Genomic DNA, 23613 nt, shown 5'->3' with positions numbered 1-23613 from the left:
CAAGGGTTTGCTTCTAATTCTATACTCCAACGTGAATCACCACTAGCCAGCACTGGAGCGTCACCATCCCCTGGGAAGAAGCAGATTGCCCTCTAGTGTGCATTAGAAAAAGTGACCCCGAAACAACCAAGAGGAAGCGGCCTCAGATCAGCTCGAAGCTGTCCAGAAATTTAGGCACTCAACGTAACTACTATATTTTCTGTAAGAAGTGTGATCGATGTTGGGATTTCTCCTAAAATTATCAGATACCTAGAAAATACATACATCTAGAACTTGAACTAATAAAATCTGTACTTAATTTTACTAAAGTTTACTTTTCACACTCTGTCTCTGTTATTTCATTGGAGTGTGTAATTACTCCAGCCTTAGTATTGAAGGCTCTCGTACTACATCTCCTCCAAATGTCAGGAGGTTTTTTTGCACTTGATTACCATTTCAAAGAAAAATCAGCAACTTGTTATTACTACAAACTTTCACAGTTTGAAGAAGCTATTCTGTTTCTGAAAGGCTATGAACTTCAGGTAATGGCCAGTCTTCGAGAGCGAAGATTTGGGAAAGGTCATTAACCCTTCGAGCCTGCGCAGTGGATTTTTTAGGTGAGACACAGCGTGCGCTGAACTGAGCCCACCCTTTAATCCTGAGGTTCATCTGCCGGGGCCGAGTGAAACTCGGACAGTGGCAGTGAGGGTCTCAGAACGTAGGTTTGTTTAGAGTGACCTTCTCTTAGATGGATTGCCTTACAGGGCTAACGAGCTCCATCTGCCCGGGGGGTTGGGAATCGAACCCGGGTCGCAGTGGTAAGAGGCCTGCACCCTAACCACTAGACCACCAGAGGCCTCTGAACTTCATGTAACACACAGCATTAAGATATTCTACACTAAAACGATTATTTTCTTTAAAAAAGTGTGCATATCTAAATGGCTGAAGCAACGGGAGGACAAAAACTATTTGCTAGACCAGATCAGTCACAGTTGGTCAATCTGGTCTTGTACCTTTCCCTGGAAGTCAAACATTGGAGGGAGAAACAGCAGTAGCTCATCTTCAACGTAACTACACAGTAACTCAGTGAGCATTTGATTGATATATTCCTTATGCATCTAAGTTAAACAGCATTAGTGTGTTTAAACAATCAGAAAATACAGGTTTTACTATATCACCAAGGTCTCTTTAAAATAGAAGCATGACCTTTAAGAAATCTATCTTATGTTGTCCATGGTCAATGCCATAAATACAATTTTATCCTGAAAGTGAAGTATGAAAGCCATATATCATACAATTAAATTTTTCTTAATATAAGACTGTATTCGGATACTAAGCCCATTTCCTACTTACTGCAATACCCTAGAAAGAAATTCTGCACCCAAAACAGTAATGAGCACATTTAAAAAAATACAGTCAGGAACCAAGCTGAGTATTTAATATAGTTTACATTTGTGAAGCATAATATGTTTTATATTTTATACAGTTAAGAATCCCTTACAGATTATTCTAATTTGCTAAATTGAAGCATTCAGTATTACTTTTTTGATCTAACTTTTTATGGTCTATATGGGTGGATTTAATTGGTACGTCCTAACAGATGAAATACATGCAGTTAGTACCACGATTCTCCATAAGTAAATTAAGACTGATGTACACAATTACACACTTGAGCTTAGAATGAAAGGTGTACTCAGCAAGTGAGATAAAATGTATCTTCATTTATGTCTCGGCTTTGTCATTCTAAAGAGCAGTTGGGATGCTCTAAGAAAGTATCTTTCAGGAAAGGTAATATTTAAACCTTTTTTAATTTATAACTCTGAAACATCAAGAGATTCAGTGACTCAGATACATCAAAGAAAGCTAGCACATGAAAACTGATCTTTGAAACCCAACTTTAAAACAAATCTTGATTTTTTTGTTTGATTCCTTGGATCAACTGCTTTGTATACCGATAGCCACAATTTCCATCTACTCAGCTGCTCGGACATCACTTGGTGAACATGAAAAGAAGTAGCTTTCCTAGCCTTCCTTTGAGCACTTGACAGCAATAGAAGTCAAACAGCTCTACTCCACAAACTATACAGAATGCACAGGAAAACATAGATATGGCACTTATCTCCCTTAAGATGACATGTAATTGCTTGCTCGAAGCAGCAGTCTTGAAGCAACATACTGACAATTATGGGAACAGTGTCCATAATACTGCTAATTTTTGTTTTGACCCTGAACTGTTACCTTATGCAGATACTGTATTACTGATGGCAATAATTTAACATAGTAACTACATATAAGCAGCAAAAATTACTTTGTTATACTTTTGCTTGGCATTTTATGACATGCAAAGGAAAACTGTAATATTAAAAAAGAAATTTCTTGATAATTTGCAATTTCTACATCTGCTAAGCTTGGGAATAATGCAAGAAAACCATACAGCAGTTTTCTTATTGAGAAAAAAAAAACAAATAGACAAAAAAAAGGTTTATTTCCTATGCATTTAATATGCATATATGGTTACTTTTCTTTTGGGATTCTAGGCAAAAAGCTGAAAACAGGCTCATTTTCACTCTTTTCCATAGTCTTCAAAGAAACTGGCTCTGTCACGACCTGATGTGCTGGTCTTTGATGGACTAATTTTCTTCACAGTTGTTAGCATGAGGCTGTGTTTTGGATTTGTGCTGAAAACAGGGCTGATAATATCGAGATGTTTCTCTTACTGCTGAGCAAGACTTGCACAGAGCCAAGGCCTTTGCTTTTTGTACTGCCACACTGGTGAGGAGGCTAGGGGTGTGTGAGAGGCTGGCAGGAGACACAGCTGAGACAGGAGACCCAAACTGACCTAGGGGATACTCCTGACCATACAGCATCATGCTCAGTATGTAAAATGGGGGGGAAGAAGGAGGAAGGGGGAGACGTTTGGAGTGACAGCATTTGTCTTCCCAAGAAACTGCTACGTGATGGGGCTCTGCTCTCCTGGAGATGGCTGAACACCTGCCTGCCCATGGGAAGCACTGAATTAATTCCTCATGATGCTTTGCTTGTGTGTGCAGCTTCTGCTTTCCCTATTAAATTGTCTTTATCTCAATCCACAAGTTTTCTTGCTTTTACCCTAAGGATTCTCCCCCGATCCCACTGCTAGGTGGGTGGGGCGGGCTTGGTTGCTGGCAGGGGTTAAACCATGACACCTGACCATTCTACCTGACCAGACAGGAGCCTACAGGTTTAGATCCCACAGCTCCAATTTTGAACACTTCTAGACCAAGATGGTCACTGTCAAGTATGACAAAAGACACATTGGTAACATACCTGCTGATAGGGATAAGTGTCTGAGACATTCAGCAGCAACCCAGAGAATGCTTACCTAAGCCTCTGGGTTCAGCTGGTAATGTATGAAGGACAGCTGGCAATGACAATTTCACTGAATCTTAAACTTATTTTATAGGTGCTTGACAGTATCCTGCTTATTTATCTTACTCTCTGTAACCCTGATGTTATAGCAAATTATAGTTATAGCAAGATTCACCTTAGACCTTGACCTTTCAGAACAGAAGATTTTTTTTCACCTCCATCTCTGCACAGCAACATGGCTCTAGTAACAGTAACTAAGAGAAAAGCAAGACGCACACAAGGAAAAAAAAAATGAAATTACTGAGAGCCTGAGCTGAATTCTATATAACTAACTTTTAGTTTTTCATGTTCCTCTGATCACATCTTGCTTTAAATGACTAGGCCAACCACTGCAAGTAGCCTTTAGAAGGAAAGAGTTGGGTACTCTCCTGCCTGATGTTTACTGCAGATAACAGCTCCTGTTCTGACAGCAGTCTCTTTTTTCAGAGATGCTCTGCAGTTGCACAGTTAGTTCATTATCATGCTTCAACAACATCAGTGTAGTTTCCCCTTGACACAGACCAATCTCTTGAAGTCCCATCTCTGAAAAGTTTTAATGTTAAGGAAACTCATTTTCAATCTCTAAGAGTATAGGACTGCATTCATCACCAAGCACAAGACTAGATGTTCAGAAGAATAAAGTAATCCTAAAGGGTTTTCCTCTGCCTCTCTCACGGGTAAAATACACCATAATCTCACCCATTCGTTTGCATTCAAAAGTAAAACTGACATGAAACAAGATATAAACATAAGAAAATGACAGCATTTCTATAGCATTCTTAATATGTTTCTTAATTCACTACATTTTATTTTCTTGTGGCATTTCCCATAATGAAGATTACCTGGGGATGTCAGCATAAAAACATCAATGTGGACAGCTGCAGCTTAACAGCCACAATAACTGTAGCTATGAAATTTTTAAGAGATGTAGTGTTTTGGTAGCAATTACAGTTATTGATATTTCTAAAATTCATTTAGGCTTTTATTGTAACTTCAGTAACCAAAAGAAATGTAGTCTATGATATGACTTTGCTAAGGATAAATTGTCACAATCTTAACGTTATTAAAAAACGTTTTTGAATGAATTTAAACTGTGAGTCATATTAAAACTTTCAATCAAAATAAATTACTCTTGATGAAAACACTGAATTAAAAATGATTTAATATTGGTCTAATTTAAATGTGAAGAATACAGTTTTATTCAGTAAAACAGTAAATATTTTACCGATAAGGACAATTAATTTTTGTTAATGCATCCAACAGAAAACATATTTCTTTTTGACCCTTTGGATATTGTTCAGATTAGCCTCTTTCTGAAATTTCTATTCAAGACCAATAAACCATGTTTAAACTTTGAAGGGTAACATCCTGGGATTGCAAACCTATTGCCTTATATCAGGTGCTGATCTGCCTTGATAACCTGGGATGTCAAAGTGAAATTGGGCCCTTTATTTGGGAGGTTTTCTACAACCTCAGTATCTCTGCAACCAGAAGATATTCCTTCCTCCACAGCAACCTGGGCTCTCACTCCAGAAGGGATGGTGATTATACCTCTACTTCTTGATTCCTTCTCTGACACAACTTTATTTAAATACATAAGATTTTATATTTCCATAGAAATGTAAAATTGGAGCCTCCGAAGCATTAATCAAGTTTTTATGCTAGGCTTTATCTCTGTATCAATCACCCTTCACTGACAGACCTAATATATATTCTTCCTTCTGCTCTGGAACATCTGTTTTCAAGTTCCATGGTTTTCTAGAGGACTATATAACTACTTGAAGGGCATTCATGAAAGGTAATTAATTGAAAGTAAACATGCTATCAACAAGCTGAAGTTTACTTTATGAAGCTCAACCTTATACTAGAAAAGAAACATGCCAGTCGTTAGAGAACAATTAAAGCAACCATTTTAGTGATCTTGATCTTTTGACTCCCAGTGTGTCCAGAAGTGTCTCATAACTTCACTGGCATGTCTAGTTACCATTTTAACAGCTTAACAAATTACATGTCATTTCATTGCCTCTTCAAAATGTTTTCCATTGAGTTGTGAAAAATGGAAACATTGCAGTCCTATTGTAAGGAGCTCAACTGCTATGCTATCAGCAGAGAAAACATCTCAACCACACCCTGTAGCTTCCCAGAGAACACCAACACGTACGTTGTACAAATTTCGTAAGTCACAGCTTAGTACAAGGTGTTTCAGCTGCCGTTTTTGAAAAGAACCTGTTCTTAGCTTAGAACAAGTATTTTCCCACCTGGCACACTAGATTCTCCTTACAAACGTTATTTAGTTTACAACCTTAGGTCATTGTAGCAACAGAAAACATCACTATTAACACCACTGTCACCATCTCTATAGATGAGGAAGCTTTTACCCTCACTCTCATCAAGAACAGAGAGGAAAAAATCACTGTCAAACAGAGCAGCTTGTTTTAGACTTGACTAAGAGCAGTACAAATGTTCAGTGTTAATTTCTTATGACTTCTAACATAAGTTGTACAAGCAATATCATGTGATATTGATTAAATAATATATTGTCATTTCCAGTATAAATGTTTTTACAAGTTTAAATTCAAAAGATTCTTTTAATACTGATTTTCAAATAAACTTGTCAGCCATATAAACTATAAATAAATGCCTCGGATTTAAATAAAGTAACGGATTCTACAGAAATAGTATGTAACTGTAATTTATTCAAATTATTTCTTCTTGACTAGTAGTTAATTATATAAAACTGAAAACTAAGCATTCCACCCCATCCCAAACCAAAGATTTCTCTCTCAGTGGAAAAGTGACACCCCTCTGAAGAGGGAGGGCACTGTCTGCACAATAATTTCACCCTCAAGCAGAAGACGTTAATTTTTTTTTTTTTTTTTGGAAAGGTGGGTATGATCTACAGACAAAGGCAGCACTTAAGTACAAAGCTGCCAAGTAATACCTTTTTTAATATATACTTAATTTTTGGTATATTCGCAGTTCTCCAAACAAACACACCAATACTCAAATAGCTTATTAACGAAGGACCTATAACAATCAGCAAAATCTAACAGCAAAGTTCTTATATTAATAAGAACTTAATAAGTAATTAATAAGTACATCTGATTCCTTCTGGAAGTCTATGTTCCCTTAGACTGTCAGATTTCCCTTACACTGCTAGGAAGTGCACTGAAGTATTACAGACATCGCCCTTTGCATGTTCAACATAGTTTATTAATATTACTAATAAAAATGTCTAGGACTAACCTTAGTCTCTGTTTATAATAGTCCACATCTCCATCATCTCTCCACCTTCTTACTCTGTGCTTCCCCGGTGTATGCTCTTCTTCCTCAGAGCTTGGAACAAAGTTAGCATCATGTTCAGTTTCTTTTAAAACCTTCTTCACCAAACGTTTTCTTTTTCTTGGTAAATTCTTAAGTTCATAATCAGAATCATTCTCAGCAAGAGAAGACGCCTGCTCTTCCTCCTCTTCTGCTGCTTCTGGATCGAAAAGTTCCTCGTCAGGTACATACTCGGACTCCCCACTATCATCCTCCTGGTCATCCCTGAACTTCTTGGTCTCAGGATACTTCTTTTCCTTTGGAATCCTGGCCTTTGACTGAATCTGAAGGGCACGCTTCTGAAGTTCTCTCATGTGTTTTTTTAAGCGCTTATCTGTTTTTGACAGGGCTTTACCACTTTTTTCCTTTGTAGTAGTTGTGGGAGCTATACATGGAACACTTTTGGCTTGTGCTTTCTTCTTTGCTCCTTTGCGATGGGATAACTTCTTTCTTTCAGATGACAGCTTAGCTTGGTCAGCTAAGTACTTCTCAAAATCAGATGTTTCATTCAGTCGTAATTGTCGTGTCTTCCTCTCTGGCTTCTGAGGTATTTTAGTTCCAAATGGAGTCATCTGACCAGTACGAATAAGTTCTTCCCACTCTGTTTCCTGAGCAGGCATAAGCATACTACCAAGACATGAGGGACCAGGTTCTACAACAAAAATCAGAACATATGGCATGCCTTTAACACCTTCTGTATAACTAAAACATAGGAACAAGGGCGGTTAGCTCAGTTTTTATATACAACTTAAATTACAAATTATCATCACACATAATACTTGAAGCTCAAAAATGGCAAACCCCAACAGAACAGATGGCCAAAAAAGCCAAGACTTTTACTTCAACCTACTTCTCAAATTTCACATAGGAAATATTATACTTACTATCAAAATGCAAATACTTCTGAAACAATACACAGCAGAAAGAACTATGATAAAATTACAGTCCCTGATGGCACATGAACTCTAATGTGCCACCTATGCTGTCAATACCACCCATGTCACCATGTTCAGTGCAAGAAATCAGTGTTCCCATATGCAGCAACATTGCCCATGTCCATTTTATTACTAATTTTTCAGTCCTACTCATAAGCTTGAGATCTGACATTTCGATTACCACACCAGAATAGACACAAATCTTACAAAACACATAGACTGTCCTAACACATGCTTCAGAAAAATCTCAAAACCCAAATCAATAAATCAAAAAACCCATAGTCTGTCTTCTTATCCTACAATACTAATATTAGCATGATGACTTTAAAAGTCAGATTGGCTGCACAGCATTTTGTCATAAAAGAGCACTTCAGTTACATTACGCATACATTGTGTACAGCTACTATACACAAACTATAACTAATGTCTGAAACCTAAGAGGAAGAAAAGCTCTTGAATTCAGGAAACTGAAGGGGAATCCTGGCCTGAAATCTATTATTGGGGTCCAAAACTTCAAAATAACTGTATCAGAATTGCCAGCCCAGCATGCTACTGATTATGGTCCCATTTAAAGCACTGTATCTATCGTATGTTTAACGAGCAATGATGACCCAGGAAACCTCTCCACCTCCACCCCCTCCTACTGGAACTGCTCTATTCCATTTCTTCTGTTGGTCTCCACTCATTTCCTAGTTACATTTAAACATATTGGGTGCCTGAGTTTTGCTGCATGAACCCATTCAAAGAAAAAGGATTAAAGATGCTTTTCCACTGAGAAAAGTTTACTAAGGTTTTGACAACTGTAAGTTTTGTTGAATCAGGAGAGAAGCATGAGCTCTGTGAGATCTGGAATCCACTCCAGCCACATTTGCATGGGACAAATAGCACAAAATTTTCTCCTCTGAAAACAATAATATAACCCAAAGGTTACGCACTGATGTCAGTGGGATCCAAACTTGCCCTACAGAATATTGCAGATTAGTGACTGTGGCCAAGACACATATAAACTGGAGTTACAAAATCCAAGCTCAGTCTGCAGACAGCAGTGAGAAAGAAGAGCTACAAAAACACAGAGAACATATGTCCTGCTCTGGAAGAAATTTTATTTTTAATTTAAAAAAAAATCACATTGCAGCCTGCAAAAGAGATGTACGTCCCCCTTCCCAACAGTAAGAAAAAACAATTTTGTTAATGTTGATTGATAGCATCCAGCACCTAAAATGTAATTCAATCATGATGTTAGTCATCTTTATCAAATTAGCTGTGAAAAAAATGTTAGGATTTCCAATTTATTAAGCCCAATACTCTAATGTGCCTCAGTCATCCCTACTCAGCTGAAGGCAGATTAACATTTATTTTTTAAAACTTCCCAGATGAATATGCCAAGATCTGCAAGTCTGCAGGTGCACAGAATAAGTGTTCTAACTCCCTCTTTGAAAGCCAGGCACTGAAATTTACCTCATTACTGGCAAAAGTCTTACGAACAAAAAAAAGGCAGCCTTCTCCCATACATACCTTCATCTTCCTCCAATTCAATCTCATTTGCTTCATCAACAAACTCTGTTAAACCAAGAATTCCTTGGAGACGCTTTTGTTTTGCTTTTATCTTCTTCAGCTGTTGCTCCTTCAATGAGAATTAGATATGTAATTTAATTTTTAATCTGGTTCATAAACTTGCTATCCTTTTAAGCATGACTTAAATTACTACATTTGTAGCATTCTCAACCAGAATCTCACATTCAAATGTTTACAGTATTGCACTTGAAACAAAAAAAAGTGCCAAAATGTGTCACAATACCTGTAGGGCTCCAACCCACAGAAGACACACAATTTTGTGGGTATGATCATCTTACCATATGTGTACAGTAAGATCAGACTGTTTGCACACACGAATTTCATGTGGACATTACGCATTTTTATGTGCATCTCTTAAGGTCTTTTTATGAATGTGTTGATTCTAGTGAAGGAAGCCCATCAAGCAGATTGCTGAGATTAAGGGAGAACACCGCAAGTTTTGTTCATGATTGCAAGACTGGGTTAATGGTTACTATGATTACTAAGCCACAGAAAGTCCAGCTGTAAGATTTACTTATCAGGAGTGGTCACAGCTAATTTAACAGCAAAAACTAAAAAGTCAAATGACTTCAAAAAAATCAATGTTACAGATGCTATAAGAAGTATAGTTTATTACTTCTATGAAAATAATTCATAGGTAGCTCTTCTGTTACATCTTTTATCCGATTGTAATATCCTCAACTGTATATTTACTGGAGATGTTATGATTCCTAGTGTTATGAAACACTCCAACTAGTAAGACAAAGACATGGGCAATGTAACCTTCCACATTTGTAATTCCATTCTCTGGAAATACTTCCTTACCCAGGGAGGCATATGCTTCAGCAAAAATAAAGTTCAAGACAAAATGAGCAATTTTTCTTTTCTTTTTGATGAAGAACTGTTCACTAGCCTGCTCCTGTCTTCATGTAGCACTTTTCAAACCACAAAGGGTAAGTGTATTCATGTATGGTACAATGTATTACCTCCTGTGTATGCACTATTATCCTTGCTACCAGAGTACTTTGTATCATACAACATGTCCTGTATGTCTGCTCTCAGGAAACAGCTGTCTTGTACCAGTCCTTAATTTCCCATTTGTTTCAATAACAGAAGTCCTCTCTAGCAATTTTTTAAAAATACTACAAAAGGAAGAGTACTAAAAAGCACTTCTCCATGCAAAAGTAGCTCAAGACCAGCTTTAAATACAGTGCCTGTCTCCAAGCAGCCTCCAAAAACACTCCTCAGGTTATTAGGAGCACTTTTATGGATTATAGGTTTCAGATGGAAATTTTTTCTTACACTTCAAAGATGGTTAACAATGAACTTGAAACGAGGTCTGAACTTCCCCTGAAACTAACACTTGTGTAAATCACTTCAAGCAATATGAAAACAAGTAAAATACAGTGCCCAATTACATGCTCAGTCTTTATTTGTAAGTCTGGTTTAATGCATTTCTTCCTACTACTTCTATCTACTTGTTCCTAGTCCTGTGCCACAGTTCAGTACTGCCCCCATCACCATCTTAACTGGCTGAATAACGAGCATGGTGTTATCAAAGTTGCTGACATTATAAAGGCTAAAAAACAAACAAGCAAATGAGTCAGTGGCAAATAGCCTGAGACTGTCCTGTCTGAGGGCAAAGGACAGCAAGTTTCACAATTAGGTTTATCGTTAGAGAAAGCTGAAGGTGAATTTCCAGCAGACAGTGAGCTATCAAGGTGCTACATCCCTGATCAGCAGAAGTTTCCCTTTTCTCAAATCTCCTTCCTACTCACAGCTAGAGGTCTATTGCTTACATTGTCCTGATGCCTGCTACATTGCTCTACAGCTCCTTTCACCTACTACTCTGGCAGGAAAAAGCTGCAGCACCTTCTGACAAATGGATGAGTTAAAGAGGCTCACAGAAAAGAATGATGTGTACTGATACAAGACACAGACAACGAAAGAAGATTAAGGAAAAGAACATAGGGAATGAAACCACGAGAGCTGAGATTTAGGTCAACTATTGAATCACACCCTAACAATGCTCTGCTAATTCTCCAAACACTGCTGGAAGGTTTTTTTTTTAAATTAATGCAAATTTGTCTTCTGAGTAGGTCCTGGAACTTCGGGTTTAGAGCTTGTTCCAAAACTGAGAATAAAAAAAAAAATTCAGCTCTCACTTGCACATCTTTAAATATAGTTATTTGTATGTTTGGTAGAAAATAAAACCATTTCAAAGGGAAGGAACAGCAACTGTAGATTAACTCTGAACTATATAATTCAGAATTATATCACAAAATCCAAACCTTAAGACAAAGCACAAACTAAGTATTGTTAGCAGGAAATTAATGTAATCCAATTACCTTGTTATATTTTTGCCGTTTTACAGAATCTAGTTTTCTGCTAATATTTTTGTTGTCGGCAGCTTGAGGTGAAATTTCCTCAATTATTTTATTTATTTGTCTCAGAGATGTTGTACATGATCTGAAAAAACAATAAGATTGCAATGTACCAGTAACCTCTAGAAAGAAAACTAGCACAATCTTGATTCAGACAATTCAGAAATTCCAGGAGATTTAAGGTAAGGTGTAAAAAGGTCTACAGGTAAGTTTCTGAATAAGCATATTATATTTAAACAACACTAGAAATACTAAACACTTTAAAAACTTGTACAGCATAGAATATTTTTAAACTAAATTTTGCTAATAGTAAAATTCCAAAGGAAAGGAAACTGAACGACCACTGTAATGTTTAGCACTCAAAAGTTACAAGTCTGATGATGATGATAAGCAAACGAGAGTGGTTGTTTTTATTACTCAAGGTAAACAAAACACAAACAAATCTAAATGGGAAACCCCATGTTTTCATTTTCTGAAATGGTTTTAATCGTTTGATACCAGTATATAAGGAAGCTTATATTTTTTACCTTTACAGTTTCTTTTACACCAAAAGTAGATTACAAGATAGAAATGCAATTTCAGGAAGACAGACTAGCTCAAATAATTAGCAGCACATCAACATTAAACTTCCCTTATGCGGAACATTTTTCATGTTTCCATATACAATATGAAATTCAAGTTGAACCACATGCTATAACCTAATATCATGTTTCAGATGCTGAATTCATTTGCAAGAAAGAAGGCACTGCCATCAGAAGCAAGAAATCTAGGCTCGTTGATTCAAATAGCAGAATATTTCATAAGGATACACAAATTAGCATATCAAATCATTATTAAAAAGTCAAAGAAAACTCTTCACAACACCTGCAGAACAGCCATTATTCGCCTCATGCAACTGCTCCTCAGTTGTCAGGGAGGAAATTGTTGGGCCACAATTATTTCCAGCTCTAATGTGGATTCTACCAACTGTTATCCTTCCTATGAGATATATTTTACCAGCTCTCCAGCTATCACTGCCACTTTCAACACTTCTGAACCACCTCATCCCCTTTTTCACTCTTTAGTTTTGCTGCTTTGAAGTACACCATCCTCTTGCACATCTCCTAACTTCTGGCCATAGAGTCTCCTGACACATACCACTAACTGTCCTCTACCATAAAGCTTTAATTAATAGGACTCTGGAATCTGGGATTTAAAAAGAATTTAACTTCAAGCAGTTTTGCTTAAAATTGTGTGTATATTACAGAATCATGCAGCTTCTACCATGAACTTTGTGCCAACTACTCAAAAACCAGCCACCTCTTGCCTGATCTTTCCTCTACTCATGGATTCACTGCGCTACAAGATTTTAACCAACCCTACCATGCTCTACTCATATGTCTTTGGTTGTTAGTCCCCTCTGTTCAAAAAGTCAGCTATACCTGTTAATCTTCTCAGATATCAACTTTCAGACTATCAGCTTTCAGATTCTCACATTACGTCTTACGCAGACAAGGTTCTACAAGTCTGCATAAACCATTTGTATTCCCTCACGGAAATCTCATTTTATGAATTCCAGTGAAAGACAAAAACAGAGGGATAACAAAAATCAAGGATGCTTCTTAAAAGAAAAATGGGAAAACATAAACTAATTGACATTGCTGTGCACAACTCTTTAAACAACCACATAACCTAACTGTAATGGTTACGCTGCTCCATTCTTCCTCTCAACACCATCTTATTCATTATCTTCTTCTGCTCCATAACATCTGAAATTAGATTTCAGTTTTGCAAACTTATTTAATTTCACACTCCACGCCCAAACTGGAAAATTAATGAAGTGCATAATATTAGGTATAAGAGAGCTACGTGAGTTCACACAGGTAATTGAGGCCTACAGCACTCTTGAGCACTAAAATCCACCGTTAATGCAAACAGCAAAAGATACACAGGTAGAATTATTTACCTGCAATAGTTCACATACTAACTCTACAATGAAATTAGAAAGGGAGATCAAAACTCTAAAGGTTAGTGCCTCCTATTCCTCAAAGTCTTCTACTATCAATACACCATGTTACTTAAGCATTTGATTCTTTTGAGGTGTCATTCGGTACTTCTTACAAGCTTACGAGTACTTGTGAGGAGGTTGTTTTAGTTGTAGGACATTCACGAGATGGAGTTATCCAAATTACAGAAAGTACCTAATCAGAAGCGAGGAAGTCTGAGTAAGAGTATAATGCAGTTCTCCCCTGCCCAGAAAACAGATGTGAATCTTGGTAAGGTAGCAGACAAAACAGAAAAAGGAGATGTACTGTACTCTGCTGCCTTGATGCATGACTAGATTAGTCAAATAAGAGCAGTGAAGCACTGTCTGACGTGAAAAATATTTTCACCTTTTTTAAGAGTGACTCCAAAGAGTACAAGTGATCTAGAGCTTTCAAAACATCTCTTCTCTTCCAGATTATAAAAACTTGAGATACTGGGTCTCATCAGATGGTCAGTAACAGGAAAGAACAATAAGAAAGAACACCATTTACCTTAAGTCCTCCAGTACTGACTCATATTCTTTTGATGCATTAGCTATTTTTGCTGCTTTATTAGCTTCATTAATTGCATTATCTACTTGCTGAAGAACTCCTTGCTCCAGTACATCCTGGTCATAAACATCAACTCCTAAATCTTTGAGCTCAGCAGCATGTGCACTACAGGAGACAGACTGAATCTGCTGCCTGTTGATCTGTAAAAGGGGATGTCCTCTTCTGGGCATCTCCAAAGGAACAGCCATAGAAGTGGAAGGCTGGCTGTCAGAGTTGGGAACTCTGGCACTATTACCCATGTCATTGTCACAAATGCCATTTTCTTGTTCAATTCCCAATTCCTCATCTTTAAGCAGGCAATTATTGCTTGAAGTAGTAGCAGAGTCTTGTTCTTGGATACTGTCTGGCAGGGGGCTGTTGTCTGTTGGCATCCTCTGCTCAAAGGCAACAAAGAAAAAACACATGGTCACAAGAACATTCACACATACAAAGCTCCTCATCAAGACTGGGCCCAAATCAAAGTAAGCAAACCAATAAGCACATTTATGAGAAACTGGTGCCTCTAAACACCTGGTAGTTTACTCCTCCATAAGTCCTCCCCACCAACTTCCACAATCAAAAGAAAAGAGTGGCCTAAACCTCTTAGAGACAACTGTGCCTAATTCTCCTGGAAGATGTCGATAGGAAAACAAATAAAACAACCTCTAAAAATTACTCTGCTTGCCAGACAGTAAACTCAGTCTTGTGTGTAAATGGTCATGCTCTAGATGATTATGACATAACAAAAACATGCACAACTTAACATAACCAAACCCCAAAAATACAAGTTTCTGAAACAGGTTAAGACTTGCCAGTGAAAGCACTGATGAGAACAGCTGACTGAAAGCTTTAGTTTGACAATTCAGCTTTAAAGTGAAATATAAAGCACCTTAGTTCTTGGGAAATTAACGCTGGACAGACATACTCAGGCAAGCCTGAAGTTGGTACGGTTCGGCACCTTCAGAACAAAACTGTCACCCGAAAGGATGTATGTGTTGTCAAATTCGTGGAGAAACAAGTCCTATTAACTTGCAGGAAGGCACTAATAACTTTGTTGGGCTCCATCAGCAGCCCCTCCCGGGAGGGCAGCCCGTGGTTCTCAGTCCCCACCCCACGGTTCTCTCCCCTCCGCTCCGAACGCGCTCGCACCGCTCTCGGTACGGACACAACCGCACGCACCGGCCATGAGCTCCGAGAGACCCCGGACCCCGTTACCGCCCACACCGCAGGGCCTCAGGCACTGTTTCACCCACCTCTCCCTGCGGGCGAGCCCCCGGCTCGGGATAGGAACGCGAGGGGCTGCGGAGGCCGCCGCCTCCCCCCGGGCTGTGCAGGGATAGGGACGGGGACAGGACCGGGAGCGGCCGGGCCGGGCCCGCAGCTGCTCCGCACCGGGACGGCTCCGCGGCCGCGCGCGCGTCACTTCCGCAGCGGCGGGGGCGTGGCGGTGCGCGTGCGCGGGAGGGCGCGCGGGGGCCGCGGCAGCCCCGCAGCGGCGGGCCCGGCTGGGTGTGATGTGCCGGTGGAAAGTTTAAGGGTGTAGGTTAGGGTATATCGGGAGAGAAGATAACTTCTATTAGATTTTGGGCTTTGTCTTCTTTTCACCCTATTTGTACATATTGATGATCTTCCTTATTCTTTAGGTTATGCAGACCCAGCTCTTTCCAGCCTTTCCTCCTAGGAGAGAGGGTCATGATCCAGTCCCTGCTCATCTCAGGGGCCCTTTCCCGCACGCTCTCTGGTAGCCCCACGTCTCTTGCACCGGGAAAGTCTCTCTAGGTGCTGGTTGTCTGACATTTCCTTGACTGTGTTCCTACAGCACATTGATGGAGCCCACATTGCTGTGGTAAAACACTGTTGATAAATCAAGTATCCAGCGATTCAAGCATTCCAAACATCACTGACATATTTTTTTTTCAAAATTTGTGGCATACCTAACAGACCCATGGAGTCCTTACATGCTTGCTCCAAGAGCAAGAGTTCTGTTACTTTTTCTCATAAGTGACCACCACCGACAGTTTTTATAAAATACTGTGTCCTACCAAGTTCTCCGTGTTGCCATCTCTGTGTTGGATTATACAATTTCTTTTAATATTAATGGATAATTCTCAAAAGCATTGGTGGCTTTATTCTGAACTAGAATTTCAGGTCCTTGACTGAAGATGTTCCTTTTCTTCCATCCCTTATTCCCTTCTTCTCACAGTGTCTGAAGTCTCAGGAAAACACAGAATGGGTTCTCTATAAGACCCAAGACCTGAAAGGTCATCAGGCAAATAAAGCAGTACTACACTGATACTCTCGTTTGTTTCCTCTGCCCAGAAATATCCTATTACTGCAAATATCCTTTACTTAATATTTAGTGACTACAATGAGGAGGCTTTTTTTCATCTTCATTGCCATGTTCTCAGTAGAAGGAATGATGTTTTGTAATTGCTGAAACAAATTTAAAATTTGTAGTGCAAAGTCTTTCAGCAGAGTGAGAAAGGCAGCAACCAGGAGTCACTTAAGGACAGAGCAACATCAAGCTGTTGTCGAAACTAAACCATGGTATGGAGGGGTAGGCTCAGTTTTCAAGGAAGTGATTAATGAGGGTCAAAAGATAAGTTGTCCTGGAAGCAGAAAAGAAGAGCTTTGTATTGTTTGCTAGGAGAGTTTTCAAACGAAAGGCTGACTCTTTCCTAAGCTCAGGAGGAAATTTTCCTGTATGTTAACAGACTTCTATGGGTTAAGAGATTACTAGTGTGAGTGAGAGTCAGTACTAAGACAGGAAAAGATTTCTAATCCAACATTGATCTCAGAGGTCTTTCCCAACCTAGTTGATTCTGTGATTAAATACTATTGCATCAAAGCAGGTACTCACTAAATAAAACCGTTACACTGAGATCCTGATTGTGACTCCAAAGATCCCTAGTAGAGCTTGCTCATAAAGGTCCCTATTGTGCTCTGTATATAAAGGCATCTCTGGGACTGAAGATGGTCTTTCTGGGAGTGTTCTGAAACCATGATATAAAAATGTGGGAGTCCCTTCAGAGACTGATCAATGGCATCTCTCCATGAAACACCATTGAGACTGGCAATGATGTATCAACAACAAGCAGATCTTGCACAAACTCGGTCGAGCTCCCATGTGCTGTTCGACTGAAGTCTGCTGAAGCCAGATCTTCCAGCAGATTAAAATCAATATGGCTGCATTAAAGTCATAGCAGGGATAGATTCTGTAGGCCTTTAAAACTTATTCTGTGGTGGTCTGTCCTTGATGCATTTGCAACATTATGCCTTTCTTTAACTTTTCTATCTCAAAAAATAGTTTTGCCTAAGCAGGTGAGATCTGTCATTTACTCTGTTCTCAGCCTTATCTATTACCTGGAATGGTTTATTACAAAGGCTGTAAAAGTACAAAATCGGTACTATAAAACAGAATGACTTTGAAATTATATTTTCAATGCAGTTACTTTCACACAGAAAATTAACTTCTGATGAACCAAAAGTTTGGTTCTGGTCTTGACTACATACATCTGTGGCTTCAGATATTTTCACATAGCCTGCATGCATGCATGTTTATCTTTTACAAAAGTACTTAATTGCATTTACCTTCATTTTGTTTTTCCTTTTTTTTTTTCCCCCCTACATATAGATAACTGCTAGCTGCAGTGCAGGTACTCTGCTAAACCATTGGCAATGTGGTTTCCTGGGTAGGACAAGTCCTGCTTGTTTGGTTAGTTTTTTAAAGTGTTGTTAACATAGCCACTATCTTCACCCCCCTTGTATGCAAGCATTAATGATGACAATTCTTGCTGGAGCTGCTTCTGGCAACTTTTGGTATGCAGATATTATATTCTTTAACTTGAACTAGGAAGACTGGGTAATTAAACTGTATGGGCATCTTTCCTTTCTATCAGCCTTCAGGGGTTACTGGAAAGGATCCTGACAGATCATGTGAAGCAGCAGCTCAGAGCTCAGCTGTTGGATCTGGAGGGCTGTGAGGAAATGCAAACAGACTTCCAAGGAAGCTCAAATACAACAACTTGGAAAGGAAGCACTTTGTTTCTGTTACTCAGAATTGGCTAATGAAAATTCAGGTTCTCTAAATTATGGTCAGTGGTGAGGGGGAAAAGGACAGTGGTTTAATTTTTAGACCATCATTTTTGTTCAGTTTCCTGCTCTAAGAAGCTATCCCAAGAGTCATGGCCTGGGACTTCTGTGAGAAATACATCCCAGTGATGTACCCAGTATAACCAGTAATAACCTGCCATGTCTAAGTTCCTGTTTCTTAGCAGGAGATGATCCTCTTAAGCCCTTTGTGCTTGAGAGTCTGGTTGTGCTATTAAGGGTGTGCCCTGCTGGAAGTTGGCCAAATCTTTATTCTTGCTTTTTCAATTAGGCATTTCCTCCACAGATTTTAGTATGTATTTTGCCAAACTGAAGGCTAAGGATGACTTTGTGACAGAACATATTTACGGATTTTGTTCTGAGGAAATTCTGTACATGAACTATGACTGATTGCAATGGAGCAACTGCACAGAAAGGCTTGAACTGACTGTCTAAGAAAAAAGTAATCTGAACCACTACATTTTAAGAGTTAAGTGACCCCAGGATTTGAACATCTTCTTCGAGCTCTCATCACACCAGTGTTTACATGCATTCAGACCAGTGTTTACATGCATTCAGACGACCTGAGATGCCTGAGCCTCAGGCATGTGACTGCTACTTTCATTTATGGAGCAGTCCCAGTGGACGTAGTGCTTTGCTAAATATTTAAAGATGTTCTTTGTCCCAAAGTGCTTAGGCCTAAGATTTTCATTTATTCATAGATTCACAGAGCTTAATGCCAGACAGGACCATTAGATCATTTTTTCTGACCTCCTGTGTGACACACAGTAAAAATGCTCAGTAACTTCTATATTAGGCCTGAGTCTTGGAGCTGAGGTAGTACAGATGGCTTAGCAGGACATCACATTTTGATTTAAATACACTGAACAGTAGAAAATCCACTAAATGACTTGGTAGATTGTTCCAGGAGCTAATTCCCCTGCTATCTTTCGAGTAGCCTGAAACACACTAGCTTTGAAAAAAACTAAGTTAAACACTAAGTGAGTATTTAGCACTCACTATGTTTAAGTGAGTATTAAACATAGGGGAAGGAAAGACTTCAATGGAATTTTGGAATAAGGCTCAAACACAACTTCGTAAAATCTTGAGGCAATATTTCAGGAGAAAAAACTTTCCCTTACCTGCTTAGAAGTCCGCAATGGGATGGACACCACAGGTTTCACCTAAAACTTACCAAAGCAGTTATGTGCTTCCCTGTGCTATGGCTGTTCCTAGAAATGGTGCTTTTATGGCTGAGCTGATCAGCTGGGTACACTTGTCCTGCCTGAGGCCAGTTTAGAAGCTGAAAATCCCAACACTATGCTAGAGGGGTCAGTTAGTCAGGTATGAAGTGTCCTAGTACCCACAGGCAGTACTGTTGTGCTAAAAAACAGATGGCAGTGGCATATTTTAGTGCATATCAGTTTAGCTCCTCTATTTTTCAACCCTTTCTCCATGAAAGAGCAGCTGTGGGTCTGAGCCAACACCCTAGGAGATTTCTGTACTGGTAGTGAAAATGCTATACACTGAGGCATCCTGATACTTTTAAAGCAAAATGCCAAAACTGTGATGAGAATAGATAATAAATGATTTAGGGTCTGCATTACTTCTCGGGAGGGCACAGAATTGCCAGGAGCATTGGCAGAAATGGGAATTCCATCCACAGTAATAAAGCATCTGTATCTCTTTGTACCAACGAGTTGGATGGCAAGTATCTCTCAGAGCCATGCCAGTGTAATAAAGCTAATATATCAACCTAAGAGAGATGGTAAGCTCTTTGAAAATAATTGTGTAGTTGGCGAGCAATAACTGTTACTCTTTATACTGCAGAGAAATAAAACTGTTTTTTCCCCTCCCTCCCTCTCCCTGCTGTGGTGCGCTTAAGAAATTAAATGCAGAAATCTACTCCTAATGCACTATTAGGTTGAAAAAATCATGACTGCAGATGGGAACAGATTGCAGAAGTGAAGGTTTCTCCCACCACTTTTCCATGGTCACCTTTTGTATTTCCAACATTGCTGGACTATGGCTCACATGTAAGGGCATTCTTGATAGTATCACATTTTTAAGAAAGCTCTGAATTTGTGATTATTTGGGCTGTACGTTTCTCCAGAGGAATTAAAAAGTTACTTTCTAGATGAATCTGCTGCCGCTTGTAGAGGCCTGATCCTGAGCTTGCAGCCAGATCAGTGCTTCATGTGTGTCTTTGTTATATATCTTCTATAGCTGTGTGTGCACAAGACTTTTAAAGGCCCTGAGTAAGCAAGTAATAGGATGTTGGCAGAGCCATTGCGTCGATCTCCTGCAGGAAAAGAGGGAAGTTGAACCTGGGAGTTTATTGAGTCTTTTCAAATCAGCCTTGCACATTTTGTGAACTTCATAGCTGTTCATTTTAAAGCTTATAACAGGGCTCTAACACTTGTATCTTCTACTGCCATCTTATCCAGGCAGCCATTGGCTGCTGCTTTCTCACCTGCTGACGACCTGTGCTAGATCTCCTTGCAAGGAGTAGCACCTGGGATGATTCCTAAAGCTCGCTGGCACAGTCCTGCTAAAACTGTGTTTGAACTGTCGGATGGTGCCAGGATGAGAAGCATAATAAGTAGCGAGTACTCGAAAATCTTTCACCTCCTCAAAAACTGGGCTGGCAGAGACCCTGTGGCGGCCACCTGCGGACTAACACTAGAGGGAGGCATCGCCTAAAAGAAATTGCTAATGCTTGTAAAATAGTGCAATTTAAAAGGATTTATATGTCTTGGAAGGGAACAAAACACTGATTTCTTTTTAAAGCCTCTGTTTTTATTGGAATACATTATGGGAGACCTCATTTGTTGCTGGGAACGCTCTTGGCCAGAGTGAAATCCAACCCTCCTGATGAGGCGGGCAGATTCAGCCTGAGCTGCTCTGCTTTGTCTTAGCTGGGCTCTCCTGGGACAACCTTTTGCTCCGGGTCTGGAGGTAGTGCAGCCTCTATAAATAGCCCACTGCTTAATTCTTGTGTGAACAGATTTTGATCGTTGTGCCAAAGGATAAAGTCTTGTGTTGGTTTAGTTTGCTTTAGACTGACACATGCAAACAGATTTCACTGTCTGGCCTCAGTTTGTACTCAGAGCAGAGCCCAGGAAGATGAAATGTCTGTGCCTCACTCTGTATTTATTTCTCCCAAATTGGAAGCCTATAAGCAAAATCATAGGGATTCACATAATGATGATTGCTATGTAGGAATGGTTGTGGTCCCTGAGGAGGCTTTCCCTCTCCCACTTTACCCCATTAGCTTGTCCTGTTGCTGTGTGTACCATAAAAAGGGGAGGTAATGCACAGCTCTCTTGTTTGTATTAGGACTTCTATGTCTGTAGACTGCATTTTGCTAGGTTGCACAAAAAGACAATAGAAGAATGTGAGTAGTTATTTGAGGGCTCTACAGGAATTGACAGTAACTCAGAGTTGTATAAAGCATATATTGTACTGAGCAGAGAGCTGGAAGTTACTTTTCTGAAGTAGGGACAGGGTAGCTGCAAGGTAATTCCAGCAGAAGGGGAGAGGGAGTATGATTACCTGTTACTTCCCCCACTCCTTATTTTTGGGAGTAAATGTGTTCATGGAGAAGGGAAGTGAGGTAAGAGAAAGGGCCCAGGAACTCCGGTTATCCTCTTCAAATCTTTCAATGAGTTCTGTTCAATGGAGATACTTATTTCTTCTCCTAGACTTTTATCTGCCTTGCCTCAGCTGGTGAGCACAGCTACACCTAGCAGGGAAAGGTGGAAAAAGTGGTCTGAGGCAGTCTTTTCCAGTCGCTGTTGAGAGAGCAGGAGAGGCAGACCTGAGATGTTCAGGTGGGGACAGAAACAGATGTGAGAAGGAAATGTGTAGAGGGGGACCAGAGAGGAAAGAACAGATGTGAAGAGTGAGAGAAGGGCTGTTATGAATTCTGGGGACCAGAATGAATTGCTGAGCAGGGTACTGCAGAGGTATATGGCTGACTGTTTTGAGTGAACTTAAATCTTTGCATTTGTGAGGTATAGCACACGTGCTGATGAACTCAGGTGCTCTAAGATCACTGTGATGAAGGTCTTTAGAGATAGAAGATCTGTTGTCAGAAGGTGCAAGTTACAGACACTTCAAATGGATGACAGGAATTTAGAAGAATAATAAAATGTGTAAATTACAGCTATAAAGACTGGAGTTACTTAAGATGTTCCAACTTTAACAAGTTTCAGGGATTGCCTTTCATCCTTTTGGCAACACCTAAAGTGTCCTGAGTGTCTGCTGAAGTGGGACATGGTCCACAGTTCCAATTGCATCATGCTGCTCCATCTCAGCCCTAGACTGCTTCTAATAAAGGAACTTTCATAGTGTCTGTCTGCAGTTTCATTCTGTTGAATCCCTTGGACACCTCATCATCTGTGTTTCTCACCGAAGGCTATGAGATATATTTTGTTAAACAGCTAAAAGAAAATTGCTTTGGGAAAGCTGCTGATGTAGTTCCTCTTGGCTTTCAGAACATAATCCAGCAGATTTGTAGTTATTATAGCAGACCTCTGTTTAAAGCAAGGAAGATTTCTCAAGGTGCTGTTTAAAACTTCCTGGTTTGTGCTGCAAATTGTTAATCAGTCCGTGACAGCATAAATAAAATTAGAGGGTTTAATTAAAACTAATGAATGAGTGAATGGAGAATACACAGCATGTTTCACTTGTAGTGCACTAGTGCTGTGAATAATTAAAATGTCACAAAGTAGGAGATGTCTTAGTAAAATTGTTGGAGCTGCAAAAATAGAGGCCCCTGGACCTTGGTAGTTTGGGAAGGTTTTGCTCTTTAAAATGGTTGAAATATTTTTATATAAGTTGGAGGAAAGATACAAAAATATATGCAACTCTGATTTTTATTAATATGGAGTCAAAGCTGGAAGCTTGGTGCCAAACAAACCCTACTGCATTTTAAATTGGTTTGCATGTCTCTGAGGATCTGTGTTCATACCATATTAATCCTAAAACCGTATCACTCAGAGGGTTAGTTTCTTCCTTTGACTCATCTGTGACTCTATTCTTGCAAAGTGAGCTTATTATTACAGTTATTATACATTGTTGATACTTGTTAATGTTCTGTCTACTCAAATCACAAGCATTCTTTTGATTTAAACCCAAACCTGAACCACAGTCTGAATTGGATTTGCCTTTGGCTCAGATTTGGTTTATGTGACATGGTCAAATAATAGGCCAAGAAAATAATTTTTTCTGGACTGTTTTAAATAGATCCAGGGGGCATGAGGTGGAAATTAGAAAGATGAGGTGAAGAGGCTGATCAGACTGTTGTAAAGCTTGGGATTACATACTAGACCCAGAGTATAAATTCTCAGAATAATATGAAAACATCTTCCATCTTGCTGCTGTACAGTGGCTTGCTGTTGTCTG

The 23613-nt window shown here is 39.3% G+C and overlaps 1 protein-coding gene across 2 annotated transcripts in view; it reads right to left on the bottom strand.

Annotated features, from left to right (window-relative positions):
* ERCC6 (ERCC excision repair 6, chromatin remodeling factor) overlaps window positions 1–15502 on the bottom strand; it is a 47425-nt gene extending 31923 nt beyond the window's left edge. Inside the window, exons 1-5 of one of the 2 annotated variants that reach the window (XM_017804107.1) lie at window positions 15369–15502; window positions 14077–14510; window positions 11525–11645; window positions 9138–9246; window positions 6613–7339 (exon numbers count right to left, since the gene is read on the bottom strand). In XM_017804107.1, coding sequence (XP_017659596.1) covers window positions 6613–7339; window positions 9138–9246; window positions 11525–11645; window positions 14077–14507 — 1388 coding nt within the window. In that variant the 5' untranslated portion in view covers window positions 14508–14510; window positions 15369–15502. Of the gene's footprint in view, window positions 1–6612; window positions 7340–9137; window positions 9247–11524; window positions 11646–14076; window positions 14577–15368 lie in introns of those variants that run through there. The other variant, XM_017804106.1, reaches the window with a different exon arrangement.
* Between the last annotated feature and the right edge of the window lie 8111 nt (window positions 15503–23613).

Source organism: Lepidothrix coronata, unplaced genomic scaffold, assembly GCF_001604755.1.
Source record: "Lepidothrix coronata isolate B3197 unplaced genomic scaffold, Lepidothrix_coronata-1.0 Scaffold8, whole genome shotgun sequence".
In the NCBI taxonomy this organism is placed as follows: domain Eukaryota; kingdom Metazoa; phylum Chordata; class Aves; order Passeriformes; family Pipridae; genus Lepidothrix; species Lepidothrix coronata.
This window is presented reverse-complemented; position numbering and strand designations above follow the sequence as displayed.